The sequence below is a fragment of the Erpetoichthys calabaricus genome, chromosome 4 (genome assembly GCF_900747795.2).
Source record: "Erpetoichthys calabaricus chromosome 4, fErpCal1.3, whole genome shotgun sequence".
NCBI lineage: Eukaryota > Metazoa > Chordata > Cladistia > Polypteriformes > Polypteridae > Erpetoichthys > Erpetoichthys calabaricus.
In genome coordinates this window covers 300,440,757-300,460,236 of record NC_041397.2, presented here as the reverse complement: position 1 = coordinate 300,460,236, position 19,480 = coordinate 300,440,757, and the positions used below count along the sequence as shown (strand labels likewise).

Sequence of the window (19,480 nt, the reverse complement as noted above, 5' to 3'; positions counted from 1 at the left end):
CTTGAGAAGGGGAACCTTCCGTGCAATGCATGATTTGAAACCATGACGGCATAGTGTTCTACCAACAGTGACCTTTGAAACTGTGATCTCAGCTCTCTTCATGTCATTGACCAGCTCCTCCCGTGTAGTTCTGGGCTGATTCCTCACCTTTTTTATCATCTGTGATACCCCACGAGGTGAGATCTTACATGGAGCCCCAGTCCGAGGGAGACAGACAGTCGTCTTTAGCCTCTTCCATTTTCTGACAATTGCTCCAACAGTTGATCTATTTTCACAAAGCTGCTTGGCAATTGCCCCGTAGCCCTTTCCAGCCTTGTGGAGGTCTCAATTTTGTCTCTGGTGTCTTTTGACAGCTCTGTGGTCTTGCCCATGGTAGTAGTTGGAGTCTGACTGACTGTGGGGTGGACAGGTGTCTTTAAAGAGCTCAGACAGGTGCTACTAATTAAGATTACTAAGTGGAGTAGAGGTGGACTTCTTAAAGGCAGAGTAACAGGTCTTTGAGAGTCAGAATTCTTGCTGATTGCCAGGTGTTCAAATACTTATGTGCAGCAGTGCAATACAAATAAATTCTGTACAAATCATACAATGGGATTTCCTGAATTTTTTTTTTTTACATTCTGTCTCTCACAGTGGGAATGCACCTACAATGTGAATTTCAGACCCCTCCATGATTTCTAAGTGGGAGAACTTGCAAAATCGCAGGGTGTTCAAATACTTATGTTCCTCACTGTATATATATCCATCCATCCATTTTCCAACCCGCTGAATCCGAACACAAGGTCACGGGGGTCTGCTGGAGCCAATCCCAGCCAACACAGGGCAGGAACCAATCCCGGGCAGGGTGCCAACCCACCACAGCTGTATATATATGTATATATATATATATATATATATATATATATATATATATATATATATATATATATATATATATATATATATATATATATATATATATATAAAGTGCATAAGCAAAGAAAAGAAAAGGGACCAAAGCAAAATTGCCAACAATTGAAAAAATGAATACACAGACCAGACAATGGAGCAGGGTGAAGTACAGATTGATTAAAGCAAAAAACACCACAAAACAAAGAGCAGCCAATCCTAAATCCAGGTATTGTATTTCTGTTTTTTTATCTCCTCTTTTATTTGAGGACACAACATTCCAACAGAATGCAATTTAACCAAACAAATAAGAATGGCATAGCAAAAACATCAATATGCTTCAAAATGAATCCAAAGAAAAGAACTCCACATTTGGCCCAAATTGTGCCCCAGTTCCTAGAGTGGGGGCGCTGACAGGTCAGTTAGAGTCGTTCAGCTCAGTGGTGTTCATTAACCCTTCAGCTGTGTTTCAAGTCCACTTTTTCAGCTGCCTGGTCATCATACACTTGGTGTGGATTCTGGTGCCCTCATGTGGTGATTCTTGAAAGCTTCTTTTCTGGCACTGCCTGCCTACACGTGCGTCTATATGTGATATACAAGCTCTAAACATATTTGATGAAGCTGACCACTTACTCTTCGTTTTTTTTTTTTTTTCCCAGATTGTTGCCAAGAAGTACCGCAATTTCGAAATTCCCAAAGAGATGACTGGAATCTGGAGATACCTGACCAATGCGTACCAAAGGCCAGAGTTCACAAACACGTGTCCGGCTGAACGAGAGATCGAATTGGCTTACCTGCATGTGGCAAAGAAAATCAAGTAACAGATAACATGTCCAGACTTTTGGCTTGGGTTCGGGTGGGTGAAATGCAGTCAGGGTCCAGCCTGAAAACAAAATGACCAATCTGTCGAGGAGAGATGGTGCGGCCCAAATGGAGTCTAAAGTTTTTGTTCACCATGATGATGGAAGAGCTGTTTTAGCTACAGGAAGTCAGGATGGCACAGGGCAGCACAGCCAACTCTTCACACTCTGGGATTACACAACCTTCACCTTTTAGTGGTCTTCACGTAGGCCAAGCAGAGCTTACTTAACAAAGATTCTCACCAAAGAATGCGTCTGCCCGACTGCTCCGGCTCAATTCTATTCCACTTGTTTAATGTTAATCATTTTAAATACCGTGTCTATAAAAGCTATTCACTCCCTCAAAGTTTTCACATTGTATTCTTATACAAATGGCATCCAAGTTTTTTTGTCTTTTTTGACACTGATCAACAGAAAAGACATTTTGATGTCAAACAGATCTCTGCAACGTGATCCAAATGAGCTACAAATATAAAATGCAAAATGATTGATCGCCCCAATCAGGTCAGAATTTCGTCGATGCCCCTTTGGCAGCCATGACAGTTCAGAGTCTGGGTGCTCAGGTCTGTCAGTCGCTTTCAGCTTTGCACCTCCACACAGCCATTTTTGTCCATTCTTCTTTACAAAACCGCTCAAGCTCGATCAGTCTGCACGGTGGTCATGAGTGGGCAGCCTTTGTCACGTCCAGCCACAAATACTCAACTGGACTGGAGATCTGGGCCCGTATTTATCAAGCATCTCAAAGTTACACCTAGAAATAAAGATAAGACTTTGTCCAGCCTCAGAGTAGGACATGAGAAGTTATGAAGCATCTTATGTGCACTCCCAGCGAGGATTAGGAGTTGACGTTGAAGAATGAACGGCACCCCAAGCTGCAAAGTGGTACTCATGATGATGTTCTGGGGCACTAATGTTAAGGCTTCACCACAAAGATAATATTAATAATAATATTAATGATAATCATAAGCACCAGTTCTCAGTCAGTGGAGTTGCTGGCTTGATCAACAGGACCAGCAACTGGAAGGTGCCTGATCCAGACAAGGTTCAGAATTTCTGGCTCAAGAAGTTCACGACTGCCCACAGCCAACTCATGAGAGTGTTAAACAAAGTGCTCCATGAGCCTCACCTGATGCCTGACTGGATTGCCATGTGTATTATGGTCCTACTCTTTAGGGGTAAAAGGAGCAAGAACTCAAAGAATTAGCACCTGATCACCTTGTCTGCTGAACACTCCCGGAGCAGTAGAAAGCTTTCTGTCAAGCAATCTGAAAATTCAAGGACTTGGTCCTCATCAACAAGATGGTGATCAGAGATCCCAAAAGAAGCATCTGAGCACGGCATGGATAGACTACAAGAAGGCCTTTGATAGTCTGCCACCGAGCTTGAAGCTCTACCAAGTCATCAGTCTGGCCATTACTCGATTCTTGGAGAGTGCAAGGACAAGATAGAGAACCAGGATGGATCTGTCTTACAGCAGCAGTTTCATCCAGTTGGAGATACACATCAAGCAAGGTAATTTTCCAAGGTGGCTCCCTGTTTTTTTTTTTTTTTTGCACTGCCATGATACCTCTTAGCAGCATTTTCAGGTGAGAACAAGTGTGGAATGAAATCGAGACAAGCCAGTGATCAATCACTTGCTTATACATGGACGACTGGAAGCTCTAACCACAAAGCAAGACTGGTATACTCAAGGAACTGGGCCTGGTCTAGCAGTTCAGCGACAACACATGGATGGAGTTCAACCTTGACAAGCAGCACCTGATGTAGTGATGAACAACAAGGAGACCATCGGGAACCTAGAACCTGGCGAGGCATGCAAATACCTTGGCATTGACGAGAGTGACAACATCAATTCCAAGCTGACCAAGGAGTACTGTCATCAAGTGGAACTTGTACTCAAGACAGAGCTCAGTTCAGGGAATAAGACCTCAGCTATAAACAGTCTGGCTGTACCTGTCACCCTATACAGCTTTAGCATCATCTTGTGGTCCTCTTTGGAGCTAAAAGCCATGGACTGAAAGACCACAAAACTCCACACAATGCACAGCCTTCTACATCCAAAAGCAGGCATCGAGCGTCTCTACATCTCACGACATTTAGGAGGCTGAGGACTTTTAGAACTGGTTTAGGTGGAGAAGGTTGTGATTATCCGTCTGCGTGAGTATCTTGAGTGCACCGGTAGGTGGCTACTGCGACTGTTGCTTCAACACCACCAAGCACTGCATGAGCGCAAGTCCATTGTGAAGACAGGCCACGAGATTAAAATAAAAAGGTATAGTTAGCACAAGACCACTAGCAATAGCAGTGAAGAAATAAAATAGTTACTCCAGCCCAAGATCATGGAGGTGAGAAAGCAGTACTACAAGTAGAAGCTATTACATGGCCAGTTCTGCAACAACCTCAACAAGCTACACCTTGACAAGGACCTGATGTATGCGTGGCTTTGTAGTGCAAATCTCAATGGTGAAACTGAAAGCCTCATCACATTCACGCAGGATCAGGCCTTGAACACACAGCACCACCAGAAGTATATCATAGGCACATCAGTCAACAGCCAATGACATCTACAGTATGTGGTGAAGCTGAGGAGACCATCACACACTTTGTGTCCAAATGCTGTGTACTGTCCCTGGAGGAATATCTTGAACGTCACAACAAGGTCAGTATGTACCTGCACTGGACATTATGCCAACAGCTGGGTGTTCTGACAACAGACAACCAGATGTGACCTTTGACACCAGAGACGGTGTCACCTTATGGGACAAGACCATTCCCACAGACTGTACCATCACCGCCAATTGGCCAGACATGGTGTTCGACGACAAGAAGAGCAAGTCATGTGTCTTCATCGATGTGACGATCCTGGATGAGACAACACCATCCTGAGCAAGGAGGCAGAGAAAGATGAGACGCATGTGGAATGCGAGGACAAGAGTGGCTCAGGTGGTCATAGGCGCATCAAGACTGGGTTGCAAAAGAAGCAGGACAAACTCCCACGCAGAGTCAGCGTGAAGGAGATCCAGAAGATTGCACTCTTCAATACAGCACACATTCTTTGACGAGTCGTCAGCTGAACAACAAGCTGAGTTCAAAGCCTGAGAGGTCAGGCAGACCACTGGTTAATGCCCCAGCATATGTTAGTGAGCTGAGAAGAGGGTGGTGATGACAATAATAATTATATTCAAAGTAGTTGTAGAAGAAGAAGAGGAAGAAAGAGGAAATATGCACTAAGCTACATGTAATTGTTGCCAGTTTTCCAACATCAAGAGTAATACTGTGATGAGCACCAAGATGGAAAGACCAAGACACTCACCCCAGCAAATGACGTCTGTGTGTTAAAACTGAGGAAACCATCAGTCACCCCAGATGAGAGTTAAGTCTAACAACACATGCATCTATTTTATAAACAACAAATAATCCAGGGGCTGTTCCTGCCTAGTGAGTTTTGCTTGCTGGGATAGAGTCCAGAATCCCCGTGGTCCTGCCCAAAAGAAAATATGTTTAGAAAATGGACGATTCAGATGATTCTCCTTCATGCAGTTATGGCCACAGAAAATGCCGCATAAAGTAACAGTTTCACTGAAAGTAGCCACGGCCATTATTGTGCTGCTTGTGAAGTCGCACTCACTATTCTAGTGTCCTGCCTGCCATTCCTCTCTATTGTCCATCCCTATTCTTCTGTGAAGCTCTATCTAACGCTCCGGATGTCTGTGCCTTCCTTCTTCAATGTTGTAAAATGTAATGCGAGACAAGATCGTCAAGTATAAAGACCTTGAAATTGAAGTCAGACGTATGTGGAACACGAGGACAAGAGTGGCTCTGGTGGTCATGGTTTATGGCAAGTGAAGCTCTGTGTACATGTGTGACATTTTACTGTCAATCACCCATCCAGACCCACCTACTTTCAAGGTAGTCTGCCTCCTGCTACAGTACAAGCTGGATCCATGAACAGGGGGGTATGCTGATCTGCGTGCTTATCCACACCTGGGTTATTGATTGTCAAGTGTGTGCCAACAATTCCACTCACAATTCCAACAAAACCAGTGATTTGCAAGAATGCAGCTTGCCTTAACATGACCTTACTTGGAGTGGTGGGGAAAGGTCTGAATCTGCAAGGATGTTCAAAGTTTGGAGGAAAATTCAAGAAATGGTTGGTGATGACACATCCACATCATCGCTACTGAACATTTGCATCTTACTCGTAACGTTACCAACACTTTCATTTCAGCTGACAGCGCATGTCTTCTAAGTGTAACTGGAGTGATCATGTAACGTAAAATTATTCCATCTCTTTACGAGTTCATTGTTGTTCACCATTTCCAAAACATTCCACACCATCCTCTGGCAGCTCCTAAGTGAGTGAGGACCACTTACATGTCCCCTAAACGCTGGTGAAGCTGTGGAATAAAATCCTAAATTAGGAAAATTGATCAAATGCTTTTACTCCTACTCCTTTGAATAGGACCAAATTTGTGGACTTTTGAGATTTTCCGGCCAGGTTAGGACCGTTCTCCTACTTTGTGACGCTTGATAACTACGAGCCCCGGATTCTGACTTGGCCACTCCTGGACATCCACATTGTTGTTCTGAAGCCATTCCTGTGTAGCTTTGACTGTAGGCTTGGGCTTCTTCTTGTCTTGCTGGAACACAAATCTTCTGCCAAGGTTTGTCACGGTGCGGGTTGGCTCCACGCCACCACCGATAACGTTTCCGAGGGATGAGCTTGGCAAAGGACGACACCACCCGAAGCAAGGGGAAAGTGCAAAGTGCTCAGTGGTTTTATTAAAACAAATAAACAAAACAAGGGTCCAACAAAGTTCAGAGCTTCAAGAACATTCAGTATATAAATAATCCAATTAAAAACACAGATGAGGTGGAGGTTAAAATCAGAATAAATAAATCCATTTACACGAGGTTAAAACCTACTGGCAGAAAGTGTCCTTTCTAAAAGCCGGGTGAATTTGTCTTTTAAAAGGCGTCTCCTCTGCTTATCCCATACGGACGTTGCAGTATAGGCTTCGTCCTACAACAGGTGCAGCTGACCCTCCCAAGGTCCGGGTGTCTGCTGTCCCATGGCTACAATGAGGCTCACTTTCTGGACCTAGGTGGTCATAGCACTTACGCTGGGGCTCTCCTTGACCACTGGCTGCATTTCTGGTCTTCTGCAGTGAAACGTTCTCCTGCTCCTCAGACAGGTTCAGCTGGAGTGACCCATTTCAACCCTCACCAGCGTCGGCCACACACTCCTGTCCAGGGGTTCTCTTCCAAGCTGCCTACCCTCTCTCTCGTGAGCTTGCTCTCTTCAGCTCTCTCATACTACCTCCTTCCACCTCCTGCTCTCTCGTTCCCTTTACCCTCCATTCTCTTCTCTTCTTGGACTTTTCCTTTCTCCTGTCTCACCCTCAGGCTTCCCTATTTTTGGTAATCTGCAGCTCCGTCCGTCACTTAGGGTCGTGGGCGATCCTGCACCTGTGCACTAAGTGCAGTGCCATCTGCACCCTCATCACCCCGCTACCAGACCCCCTCCAGCTGAAGACATGAGTCTGGCGATTATTTAAAAAGCACCAATCTACCTTACCATGAGGTTCAGGTTTCTTGCAGACCCCATCAAGATTTCCCATATTTTCCTCACATGCCTTCCAGTGCCTTCTCCCTGTGCGTTGATTCTGTGATATCACTTGCAATTCACATCATTATTATTTATCTTCATGTGTTTGCCAACAATCCCACCAAAAACTCCAACAGAACCAGTGATTTGCAAGAATGCAGCTTGTTTTAACATGACCTTACTTGAAGTGGTGGGGAAAGGTCTGAATCTGCAAGGATGTTCAAAGTTTGGAGGAAAATTCAAGAAATGGTTGGTGATGACACATCCACATCATCGCTACTGAACATCTGCATCTTACTCGTAACGTTACCAACACTTTCATTTCAGCTGACAGCGCATGTCTTCTAAGTGTAACTGGAGCGATCACGTAACGTAAAATTATTCCATCTCTTTACGAGTTCATTGTTGTTCACCATTTCCAAAACATTCCACACCATCCTCTGGCAGCTCCTAAGTGAGTGAGGACCACTTACATGTCCCCTAATCGCTGGTGAAGCTGTGGAATAAAATCCTAAATTAGGAAAATTAATCAAATGCTTTTACTCCTACTCCTTTGAATAGGACCAAATTTGTGGACTTTTGAGATTTTCCGGCCAGGTTAGGACCGTTCTCCTACTTTGTGACGCTTGATAACTACGAGCCCCGGATTCTGACTTGGCCACTCCTGGACATCCACATTGTTGTTCTGAAGCCATTCCTGTGTAGCTTTGACTGTAGGCTTGGGCTTCTTCTTGTCTTGCTGGAACACAAATCTTCTGCCAAGGTTTGTCACGGTGCGGGTTGGCTCCACGCCACCACCGATAACGTTTCCGAGGGATGAGCTTGGCAAAGGACGACACCACCCGAAGCAAGGGGAAAGTGCAAAGTGCTCAGTGGTTTTATTAAAACAAATAAACAAAACAAGGGTCCAACAAAGTTCAGAGCTTCAAGAACATTCAGTATATAAATAATCCAATTAAAAACACAGATGAGGTGGAGGTTAAAATCAGAATAAATAAATCCATTTACACGAGGTTAAAACCTACTGGCAGAAAGTGTCCTTTCTAAAAGCCTGGTGAAGTTGTCTTTTAAAAGGCGTCTCCTCTGCTTATCCCATACGGACGTTACAGTATAGGCTTCGTCCTACAACAGGTGCAGCTGACCCTCCCAAGGTCCGGGTGTCTGCTGTCCCATGGCTACAATGAGGCTCACTTTCTGGACCTAGGTGGTCATAGCACTTACGCTGGGGCTCTCCTTGACCACTGGCTGCATTTCTGGTCTTCTGCAGTGAAACGTTCTCCTGCTCCTCAGACAGGTTCAGCTGGAGTGACCCATTTCAACCCTCACCAGCGTCGGCCACACACTCCTGTCCAGGGGTTCTCTTCCAAGCTGCCTACCCTCTCTCTCGTGAGCTTGCTCTCTTCAGCTCTCTCATACTACCTCCTTCCACCTCCTGCTCTCTCGTTCCCTTTACCCTCCATTCTCTTCTCTTCTTGGACTTTTCCTTTCTCCTGTCTCACCCTCAGGCTTCCCTATTTTTGGTAATCTGCAGCTCCGTCCGTCACTTAGGGTCGTGGGCGATCCTGCACCTGTGCACTAAGTGCAGAGCCATCTGCACCCTCATCACCCCGCTACCAAACCCCCTCCAGCTGAAGACATGAGTCTGGCGATTATTTAAAAAGCACCAATCTACCTTACCATGAGGTTCAGGTTTCTTGCAGACCCCATCAAGATTTCCCATATTTTCCTCACATGCCTTCCAGTGCCTTCTCCCTGTGCGTTGATTCTGTGATATCACTTGCAATTCACATCATTATTATTTATCTTCATGTGTTTGCCAACAATCCCACCAAAAACTCCAACAGAACCAGCGATTTGCAAGAATGCAGCTTGTTTTAACATGACCTTACTTGAAGTGGTGGGGAAAGGTCTGAATCTGCAAGGATGTTCAAAGTTTGGAGGAAAATTCAAGAAATGGTTGGTGATGACACATCCACATCATCGCCGCTGAACATCTGCATTTTACTCGTAACGTTACCAACACTTTCATTTCAGTTGACAGCGCATGCCTTCTACGTGTAACTGGAGCGATCACGTAACGTTAAATTATTCCATCTCTTTACGAGTTCATTGTCGTTCACCATTTCCAAAACATTCAACACCATCCTCTGGCAGCTCCTAAGTGAGTGAGGACGTCTGGGTTTGCCCACAGCTCCCATCATCCCTCCCTGCACCTGGACATCAATAGTCTTGTACCAAAATGGACTACAGCAATGAAGACACATCTCAATGAATGTTGGTGCAAAACAAAGTTCTTGGAGCAGTTTATTCAAATATTCCATTTTCAAAACAAAATATGGTGTCCAGCCTAGTCAATAGACAAATAAGGCAATAAATGTGTAACAATCGCCCAATAAGGGGAGTGATCATTACGCTTCACCACCCGAAAAGGAAGTGGATGATGTTCGAAAGATATATTAGCATTAAAAAATATTCGGTAATCGACCCCTCTCCCCCCCTCTTCCCCGCTCTCCGTGCCCGTCAATACTTAGTTAGGTGGTAGTTAGATTAATTAAATAAGCAAGTGCATTGTAATCCAGGATCCAATGTTTATGCATTTACAAGAAAGGGGACTGGGTGCTCGTTAGTGATCCCTTTTTCACCAAAGCCTCCCCATCCGCCAGCGGCCAAATCTTAATCCCCAGTACGAAACACACACCAAAGGAAAGGAAATCAAAAAGAGACGGATTAAAACATAGTCTGTGTGCAATGGTGATGAATCCAGTCATACAGTTCTCATTGCAGGATGAGATCTGTAGACCTCAGGTGAATATGGCTGCCTTCTTGCTATCCCGAAGAATTTAAAAACATGAGTCCGACTCACCAACAGGAGCACCCACAGAACCACAGGTCCATATACCGCACCCTTGCCTCTTCTCGGGGATTCACCTGTTTCTATCTTCTGGGTGGTCACCCACAAATAGCAGACGTCCCTGGGTGAAGTCTGATCGCACTGCCTTCTTAGGCACAGTTAGCCGAGCTCCTTGCCTTCTGCTTCTTTCCCTACTTTTTTTCTGTCTCAGTTAGCCATCCTCTTTAAAAAGAAAAGTTCCTGCTTAGGTCGTCATAGCAACATAATGCCTGCTCTAGGCAGCTGGAATCCATACCAGGTGGGGTCCTCCCAGGCTTAGTCATCCACAATAAAGCCTGAAGGGATATTTCTTTATCATCCTTCAGACCCTATAAATATAGTGTCCAGAAAATAAACCCGTTGTATAGCTATGTTGGCTTGTGTAACAAGTAAGAGTCCAAGACATCATAAAGGTTTGGGGCAGCCACCCATATATTGTTTTTCCCGGCTGCAAAAGATTGAAATAAGTAGCACGATGTGTATAGAACAGAGTCCAAAACAGAACTGATTACAACAGACAAAGATGGAGGCTTTAAAGGCCCATAGATGAACTGACGTCATTAAAAGGGCCAGAACCAAAAGTGATGTCGTCTGGACTGGAAGTGACATCAGTAAAGGGGCCGGCTTTGAAAGTGATGTCTTCTGAGGCGCCCGAACCTTGCAGGATTTACCAGGAAAGGTCTGTATGGAACTGAGAAAGACAGTCAGCGCACTCCGCCGCCCCCTGATCGGATGTTTTATTACAATTACTCCGACCCTTTAGCTGCCTCTTACTTGCACGTGTATGACACTTGCCGCAAATGATCCATAATAAAAACAAGTGATCTTCTCAATGGGAGTTAAAATTGGTTAATAAATAATCAATACGTAATACAAAGGGATTAAAACCAGAATCTTCTAAGCCCCCCCACCCACTGGACCTGACACACCGGCAAGCACAGTCAACCCCTTTAAACTGGCTTGATCCCCAGCCATCACAGTCAGTCACCACTGGGGGGGCCCAAAACCCAGCTCCATCATCCCACTACCTTCACATTGGGGTCTGTAGGATGGTCTTCTGAAGTCCTTCCATCACTCCTTGGTTGTTCAGTAACCCCATGAGTGCTGTTCTTCTCACTCCCATCCACCATGTCTCCTGTCCATTTCACCAGGTTGCTCGCCCCCAATTGTCCTCTTTGTTTTCAAAAAAGAAATCCCTTGTTGTCAAATCCTTTCATTCTCCATTCTTTCGTCTTTCTGATCTTGCATGTGTATCCTGCTCTGGCTCCTTTTATACTCTTGTAAGTTCAGGGACATCAATGAGGAAACGGGCTGAATAGGTTACACTTTCAAATGAAAACTCTACAGGCTTGTTTCCTCATTGACCACTCTGGGGCTGCATGGCTACACGGCCACCAGGGTTGCCAGGTCCTGAAAAAATGTATAGCCCAAGGATAGCTTAAAAACAGCCAATTTGCCAAAAAAACAAATAGCCCAATATCTAAGGTAGACAAAATGATGCACACCAGAAAGTTGGGGGTGGTATCAGAGTGAAAGGGTTAGGTACATCCCATCAAAATCTGGGGAGGGAGGGGGGTCTTGTGTGTCCCTTCAGAGATATTTTGGATTGGGGTGGGCAGTATCCCCCTCGGTGAGAACATATACAAGTACAAATAGTAGGGGAAGAGGTGCTAGATGGATGAAAAACATGGTAAAAATGCAATGGAGGGGTGTTGAAAAATAGCCCAAAATACCACCTTGTTTTTAAAAAAGTAGCCCAAAAAAACCACCCCCGAAAAACTTTTTTTTTTCTTCTGATGACAACCATAATTAGCTCAATTGCGCGAGAAACCCACGGACCTGGCAACACTGATAGTCCCACACCTACAGAGCCCAAAGTGTGCACAGAATTGCACGAGCCACTTCAAAATGTCGGGGGCACCAAGCGGGCACAAAGTAGTAAACCAAAGTTGTGCTCGATGGCATCAATCACAGAAATCATGAAGCATTTGGTCGGCTCAGCAGCATAACGTTCCTCTTATGGAGGTTTAGGTATTTTGCAGGTGCTTTCTCCAGGCCCAGGTCAGGTCCAAAAAGCAGATGACCTCTTCTAGGGACTGTTCGGCTTTTATAGAAAGATGGAAAGATGGGGCCCGCTCCAGTTGGTGCGGTCGGGTCAATTGCCCTTTCCTGGTGGTTTCTCGGAGCTGTGCGTGGAAGGGGAGAAACCATTAACATGAACGACCCCTCTCGTCCCCTCGTGGTACTGCTTACCTCAGCAGAGCTAGGAAGTTGAACCCCACACCCTGATGCTTCCCAGTGGGGATGAGGTGTTATTAAAAATCTGTGTCATGTTTGGATATGATATTTAGGCTGATGGCCTAAAAGAAAACTCAGTTTTGATCTTGTCACATCACCAAACCTTCTTCCAGCTGACTTCAGGGTCTCCCATCTGCTGAGATGCCCTGTGTGCTTTGTTATTTCTTTGCCCCGCTCCATAAAGCTTCAACTGTTGAAGCTCTTGTTGTCTGCACAGTTCCTGCTGTCTGAGCTACTGTAGCTTGTAACTCCTTTAAAGTTCTAACAGGTTTCTTGCTGGCCTGCCTGGCTCGTTTTTGTGGACAGCCTGCTCTGGGCAGATTTCCAGCTCTGCTGTACTCTTTCCATTTCTTCATAACTAGTTGAACTGGATATTCAGTCACTTGGATATGTCCTGGTCTCCATCCCCTGAGGTGGGCTGTTCAAGGAGTTACTTTGGTGATGTATTTTGTCCTCATTGTGTAGGTTAGCCCACCCAACTGACTGACCACATTCAGGTGCATTTAAATGACAATCATGTGACGCCCCAGACAGATGATCTCCATTGAACTAATTCTGGGACTTCTAAAAACCGGTGGGCCGCACCTGTGAGGATTTAGGGATGTCCTATTAAAAGGGGTTGGATGCTTATTTTGTGTTTTATATTTATAATCAGTTTAGGCCACTTCGTGGAAATCTGTTGTCACTTTGACATTAAATCGTCTTTTTCTGTTTGTCATTGTCAAAAAAGCCAAATTTGATTTCATGTTTTATAATAATAAAATGTGAAAGGGGGCGGATAGTTCTGATAGCAGTGCACTGCTGTGTCACATCGATAGATGGGGGCTGAGGGTAAAGTTGTCTCAAGCAGCGTGCCATGTAATGGCAGCTGAATCAAACATTTAGTCACGAGTATTTGATAGCTTGTACAGCGCAAAAGAAAATGATATTTTACACAATAGAAAATCGCAGTTTACTCTTCTTATGACAATACTGTGTTTAACAAGCAAATTGCCTATTAAATAACATTACACACCCACTTGGGAGTGGCATCATCTCGTCTTTATGTCCTGGAAGCTCTGCCAAGCTGCCACTTTGTCTTTTCTATTAAATAAAATGTGTTTGCGTGTGTTCTTGTTTATCATGGTGCTGAAGGGTTGTGATGTTTTGCATGTTGGTCAGATTGGACAAAGACTGGACTTGGGGGCCTGCTGTTATCTGTATGCTCCTCTCACCCGGACAAAGATGGGTGCCCTGTGAGGATGATGTGACTTGATTTCCCCAGTGCCTTCAATACCACCCTGCCATCCCTGTTAAGGGGTCAACTCAGAGATCTGCAGGTGGGTGAGCCTGTGGGGTCCTGATAATGGACTGTCTGTCAGAAAGACCCCAGTTTGTGAGACACAAGGACTGTGTGTGTAACGCTGGAGCACCACAAGGAGCAGGCCTGTCTGCTTTACTCTTCACTCTCTACACCTCGGGTTATAAATATTACAGCAGGTCAGGTCACTGGTGCTAATTCTCAGATGACTCTGCAATTATGGGGGGGTATTGAGACAGAGGAGAGGAGTCAGGGAGGAGAACTTTGTTTCTCGGTGGAAAGGGAATTGTCTGCAACTTCACATCAGCAAAACCAAGGAGCTGCTTATTGACTTTCACAGCACCAAAGAGCCTCAATGTCCGGTCATTATTCAAGTTTAGGGAATGTACATGTGGTCCACTCCCACAAGTACATGTTGGTCCACATTAATGAAAGTTTGGATTCATTTTATAACACAGAGAAACTATAGAAGAAGGGGCAGAGCAGGCTCTTTCTCCTTAGGAGACTGTGCTCCTTTAATGTGGATATTGACATCCTTCACATCTTCTACACCTCTGTGATGACCAGTGTGGTGTGCTGGGCGGGTAACATCACTTCAAGAGAGGACCACCGCATCAACAAGCTAATTAAAAGGGCAGACTCAGTTATAGGACACACTGTGGACCCCGTGGAGGACGTAGCAAAGGAGAGAAAACGAAAACCAAACTGAGCACCATTATGAACAATACTGCACATCCTCTCTGTGACCCACCAGCACTGAGGACTTTCAATGAATTCTTCAGCAGAAGTGTTTCAAGAAACATGACTGGGGGTCTGTCAGATGACAATAATAAACCTGCACAATCCCTCACGGGGACTGGAACTGCCAGAAGATTTCTTTCTTTTTTCATTTTCTTGCTTTATAGTCAATCTGGAGTGTGTTCAGTCCAAATCGTGCGTTCTTATTTATTTGTTTATTTACTTTTCTACCTATTTATTTATTTCAAGAGCTTCTGTAAAAAAGCTGAATATTCCCCTGGAGACAAATAAATTTCTATCTGTTGTGACGGGTGGCCATGGCCATTACTCAGCTGGAACGCCAGCTGGATGGAATAACTAGGAGAGAGACGATCTGTGAGGCACTACCTCCATTGGGACACTAGAGGGCAGCCCTCCTGGTTGCCTGTGGCACCACAGATTCCTGCACGACACGCTGGGAGTTGGAGTTTGGTGCAGCCCTGTTGGGTTCCATGGGGGATCTGCAGAGCACCTGGGGATTCACTGGAGTGAACCTAGGAGGATTCGTTTTGCCGATATGCTCGCCTCGCTTTTGCATTAGCGGTGGGAGGAAGTGTAAAAGGGATACCGTTTTGCCGATGTCAGTGGCTAAGCGACTTTGTCTCTCTTCTGAAGTTTCACTGTGCTGATGTGCTCACCTCACTTGTGTTATTAGCGGGTAAGAGAGTTTTTCGGAGGAGGATCCCTTACCCCGACTCCACATCTCACTTCCGGGCCGGACAGACTCACGCACTTCCACGCGTAGATGTTTATATTTAAGATATATATATATCCATCCATCCATCCATCCATTATCCAACCCGCCGAATCCGAACACAGGGTCACGGAGGTTTGCTGGAGCCAATCCCAGCCAACACAGGGCACAAGGCAGGAACCAATCCCGGACAGGGTGCCAACCCACCGCAGATATATATATATATATATATATATATAGTGGCAGGAGGCTGGGGACTGGGTGGCGATCTATACGTCCCCTGGGCCATGAAAGGGCGACTGCCCTGGATAGCAAGGGGACCACAGACAGGAAGCAGGGAAGCTCAAACGTGTGGGGGCCCGTGGCTACCGCCAGGGTGTGCCCCGAGCCTCATAAAGCCCGGGTGATCTGCACTTCCACCTCACCTGAGAGGGTGGAGGAAGGACCTTCCAGTGATCCCCAGAGTGCTTCCGGGTGCTCATGTGGCACTTCCACCATACCAGGAAGTGCCGACGTAAGAAAGTCAGCGAGCGCCTGGAGCAGAGCCGCCTTCCTACAGTAGGGGAGCGAGAGTCGGGTGCTGGAGGAGGACAAAGCTCCAGCGCAAGGAACAAAGGCGGCCCATGGACGATTAAAGGCCCGTGGAAGGGTGTTTTGGTGTGGGAAGCACTGTGTGTGTGCGGGACTTGTATCTTGGGGGACTTGGTCTTAATAAACGTGTGTGTTTTAAGAACTGCCGGTGTCCTTCTGGTTGTGTCCAGGATGAACCTCTCACAATATATACAGGGCTCTTCAAAATGAAAGAGCAGATTTCAAAAATGTATTTCAAACAAACGGTATAAGACAGAAACACATCACTGCACATCACTGGATAGAGGAGAGTTCAAAGTTGAAATGCCCGCCTACAAGTACCAGTGAATGCCACCAAGCGCAGTTACTCGTTTATAGTCAAATGGCGACAACACCACAATAGAAACCATTTTGCATGCTGCAATTTGCAAAGTGTGAGTCCATTGTCTGCGGTGGGTTGGCACCCTGCCCAGGATTGGTTCCTGCCTTGCGCCCTGTGTTGGCTGGGATTGGCTCCAGCAGACCCCCGTGACCCTGTGCTCGGATTCAGCGGGTTGGAAAATGGATGGATAGATGGAGTCCATTGTTCAAGTGGAACATGAATTCCGCCGATGATGCAACAAACAGTCGCCTCTTCATAAACAAATTTATGAGTGGCATAAAACAGAAGAAGGTTGCATATGCAAACGTAGAAGCACTGGTCATCCACGCATGTCAGATGAAAATGTCGAGCGTATCCTAGATGTGTTAGAACAGAGCCCTGGGAAATCCACATCACAGGCGAGCATTGAACTTGGAATATCTCAAACCACGGTATGGCGTGTTCTTAGACAGCATCTGTATATAAAGCTACAAAACTGGTTGTTTCTCCAACTTCAAGAAGATTCAAATGACTTCATTTTCATGCATGATGGCACCCTGCCTCATTTCTACTTGGAGGTCCAGTGTTACCTGAACGACCCCAATCCATGGATTGGAAGAGGTGGACAACAAGATCTTGTTCATTGTCTATGTCCTCCCAGGTCTCCAGACCTTATCCACTGCGATTTTTACCTATGGGGGTACATTAAAGAAAGAGTGTTTGTCCCACCTATGCCCCCTAATCTTCAAGATTTGCCACATCAAATTGAGGAAGCTGTGAATTCAGTAACTAAGGACCAGTTGCCTCATGTGTGGAAAGAAATGACCTACCGTTTGGATGGTTGGTGCTCATGATGAGTGCGTGCAACCTCAAGGACCACAGGACCAAACTTTGCACTTTCCTCTATCCAGTAACGTGCGGAAATGTGTTTCTGTCTTATATGGTTTGTTTGAAATACATTTTTGAAATCTGCTCTTTCATTTTGAATAGCCCGGTATATGTCAACACCGACAAACACACATATTTGAACTCTCTATATCAACAAAATCATAGTCGTTAGGTTTGTGCTTTATAGTAACTTTAGCTACTATGGATGAATAACGCCGGTGGGTGAGTACATACGCCAGTAGTGTTTGTATATTTGCTTACCTCAAGGGGACGGGGCTAACACTGACCGGCGTGTAATATGGCGTTTATTGTACCATCTCTTGTCTTTCGCATCTCTTCCCAGATTACACACATGCTGACCTCAGTAGTGCCGGCGATGATGTTTTCTCTGCCTACGTCGCCGTATCAGGAAGATTTTTAATGCAAGGAGGTCAAGGTTCAGGTCTAATAAAGCCATCTGATCCATATTTCGGATGAACCTCAGACCCCACAGATTAAAAACACTCTGGACCGCCTCATAACTAACTGCCTGGTCTCAATGCCTCCTGGCAGCAATGGAAACCTTCCAGAGAGCAGTACAGATCCTTAACTTTAAAGCCACCATATATAAGACTAGATAGATTAAAAACACCACTACATGATGTTAACAATACGATAGACAGAAGTTGATCTGTCCCAAAGGGAAATCTAGCACATTCATTGCATAAATCCCCTTGGTTATTCTTACCATCACCCATATTGCTCTCTTTTTCACTAGTAGGAGGCAGCAGGTTTTGTAACGGAGTGTCTGCCAGTAAGACAGAACGACTCCTTACGAGAGCTGACTTAGTTCAATTGATTGAGGCCAAGGTTTACTTACCTTGGCAGTGACATTCATGGCTCTGGTGACTCTTCCTATGAAGTCAGTAGACGGATTGGGAGAGCATGGGGGTGCAGTAATGGGCGACCAAGTTGAAGCAGCCTTGAAATCGAAGCAGCGGTATTTATATGGTTATAAGGAAGTGCGCTTACCATTTGTGTGTTGAGGGCACTGCTGCGGGAACGCGGGGCCGTCTAGCGGGTGAGCGTTGTGAGGCGCGGTGTGTCTGGACACACGTAGAGTCTGTATAACGGCCAGTACGGGCTCCACCGCACGTGTTCATTTTTACATGCCGGTGTCCTCGCAGCCTGCCCAGCTCTGAAAGGAAAAGCCGGCATTTGTTTGTATAAACAGGATTGAGTCCGAGATTGGGGATCCCATATTGTAAATAAACTTTACTTACTGGTGAGTCGGCAACGAGTGTGTTTGAGCTCAGCATAGCCGTTGGCCGTCCAGGGGGGGCTTACACACGCGAATGACAGGGGTTCGAGTTTGAATGCATAGTTGCTCGGGGCGTGGCATGAACGCGCTAGCGTCTACCTGGATAGGTGCGTGAGGTAGACAGGGTAGCAGATTGGCTGGGCAATCTTGGTGCTTATATTTAAGGAGTCACTGGCCAACAGGGTTCAGTGGACCTAAAGGCGAGGTAGGAGTAAGCACTGCTGAGCTATTTGGAGGAGCAGTTGTGATTTTGGCGGCTTATATATATATATATATATATATATATATATATATATATATATATATATATATATATATATATATATATATATTTCACGGCATTCGAAGTCTGTGTCACAATCTGATAGTGTGGGTGGTTACCTACCAGGTAACGCTTTGTGGTTGGCCAGCAATCTGCTAACATCCGCCACGGTGCCCTCAGTTTGTGAAGAGCAGATCATAGAATGGTTGAAATAGTTTACTGTCAAATAAATGCAAAGAGTACACGACACGTGTTTCGCCCTCATTCTGGGCTCATCAGGTGTACACACTCCACTGCACTCCCTCTTGGGAATCGAACCTCGGACGTCAGCGTCAGAGGCGATGCCCCTAACGTTGCGCCACGGCGTGAAACACGTGTCGTGTACTCTTTGCATTTATTTGACAGTAAACTATTTCAACCATTCTATGATCTGCTCTTCACAAACTGAGGGCACCGTGGCGGATATTAGCAGATTGCTGGCCAACCACAAGCGTTACCTGGTAGGTAACCACCCACACTATCAGATTGTGACACAGACTTCGAATGGCGTGAATGTAATTACCCCGATCTACATGCTGTCAAATAAACGAACCACACGCCGTGGCGCAACGTTAGGGGCATCGCCGCTGACGTCCGAGGTTCGATTCCCGAGAGGGAGTGCAGTGGAGTGTGTACACCTGATGAGCCCAGAATGAGGGCGAAACACGTGTCGTGTACTCTTTGCATTTATTTGACAGTAAACTATTTCAACCATATATATATATATATATATATATATATATATATA

General features: G+C 45.5%; 1 protein-coding gene across 2 annotated transcripts in view; it reads left to right on the top strand.

Annotated features, from left to right (window-relative positions):
• The window catches only part of LOC114641992 (chloride intracellular channel protein 4), a 66,729-nt gene extending 64,600 nt beyond the window's left edge, over positions 1-2,129 (top strand). For both annotated transcript variants that reach the window (XM_051927212.1, XM_028790997.2), the window contains exon 6: positions 1,545-2,129. In XM_051927212.1, the coding sequence (XP_051783172.1) occupies positions 1,545-1,706 (162 nt within the window). In that variant the 3' untranslated portion in view covers positions 1,707-2,129. The remainder of the gene's footprint in view (positions 1-1,544) is intronic.
• The last annotated feature ends 17,351 nt before the right edge of the window (positions 2,130-19,480 follow it).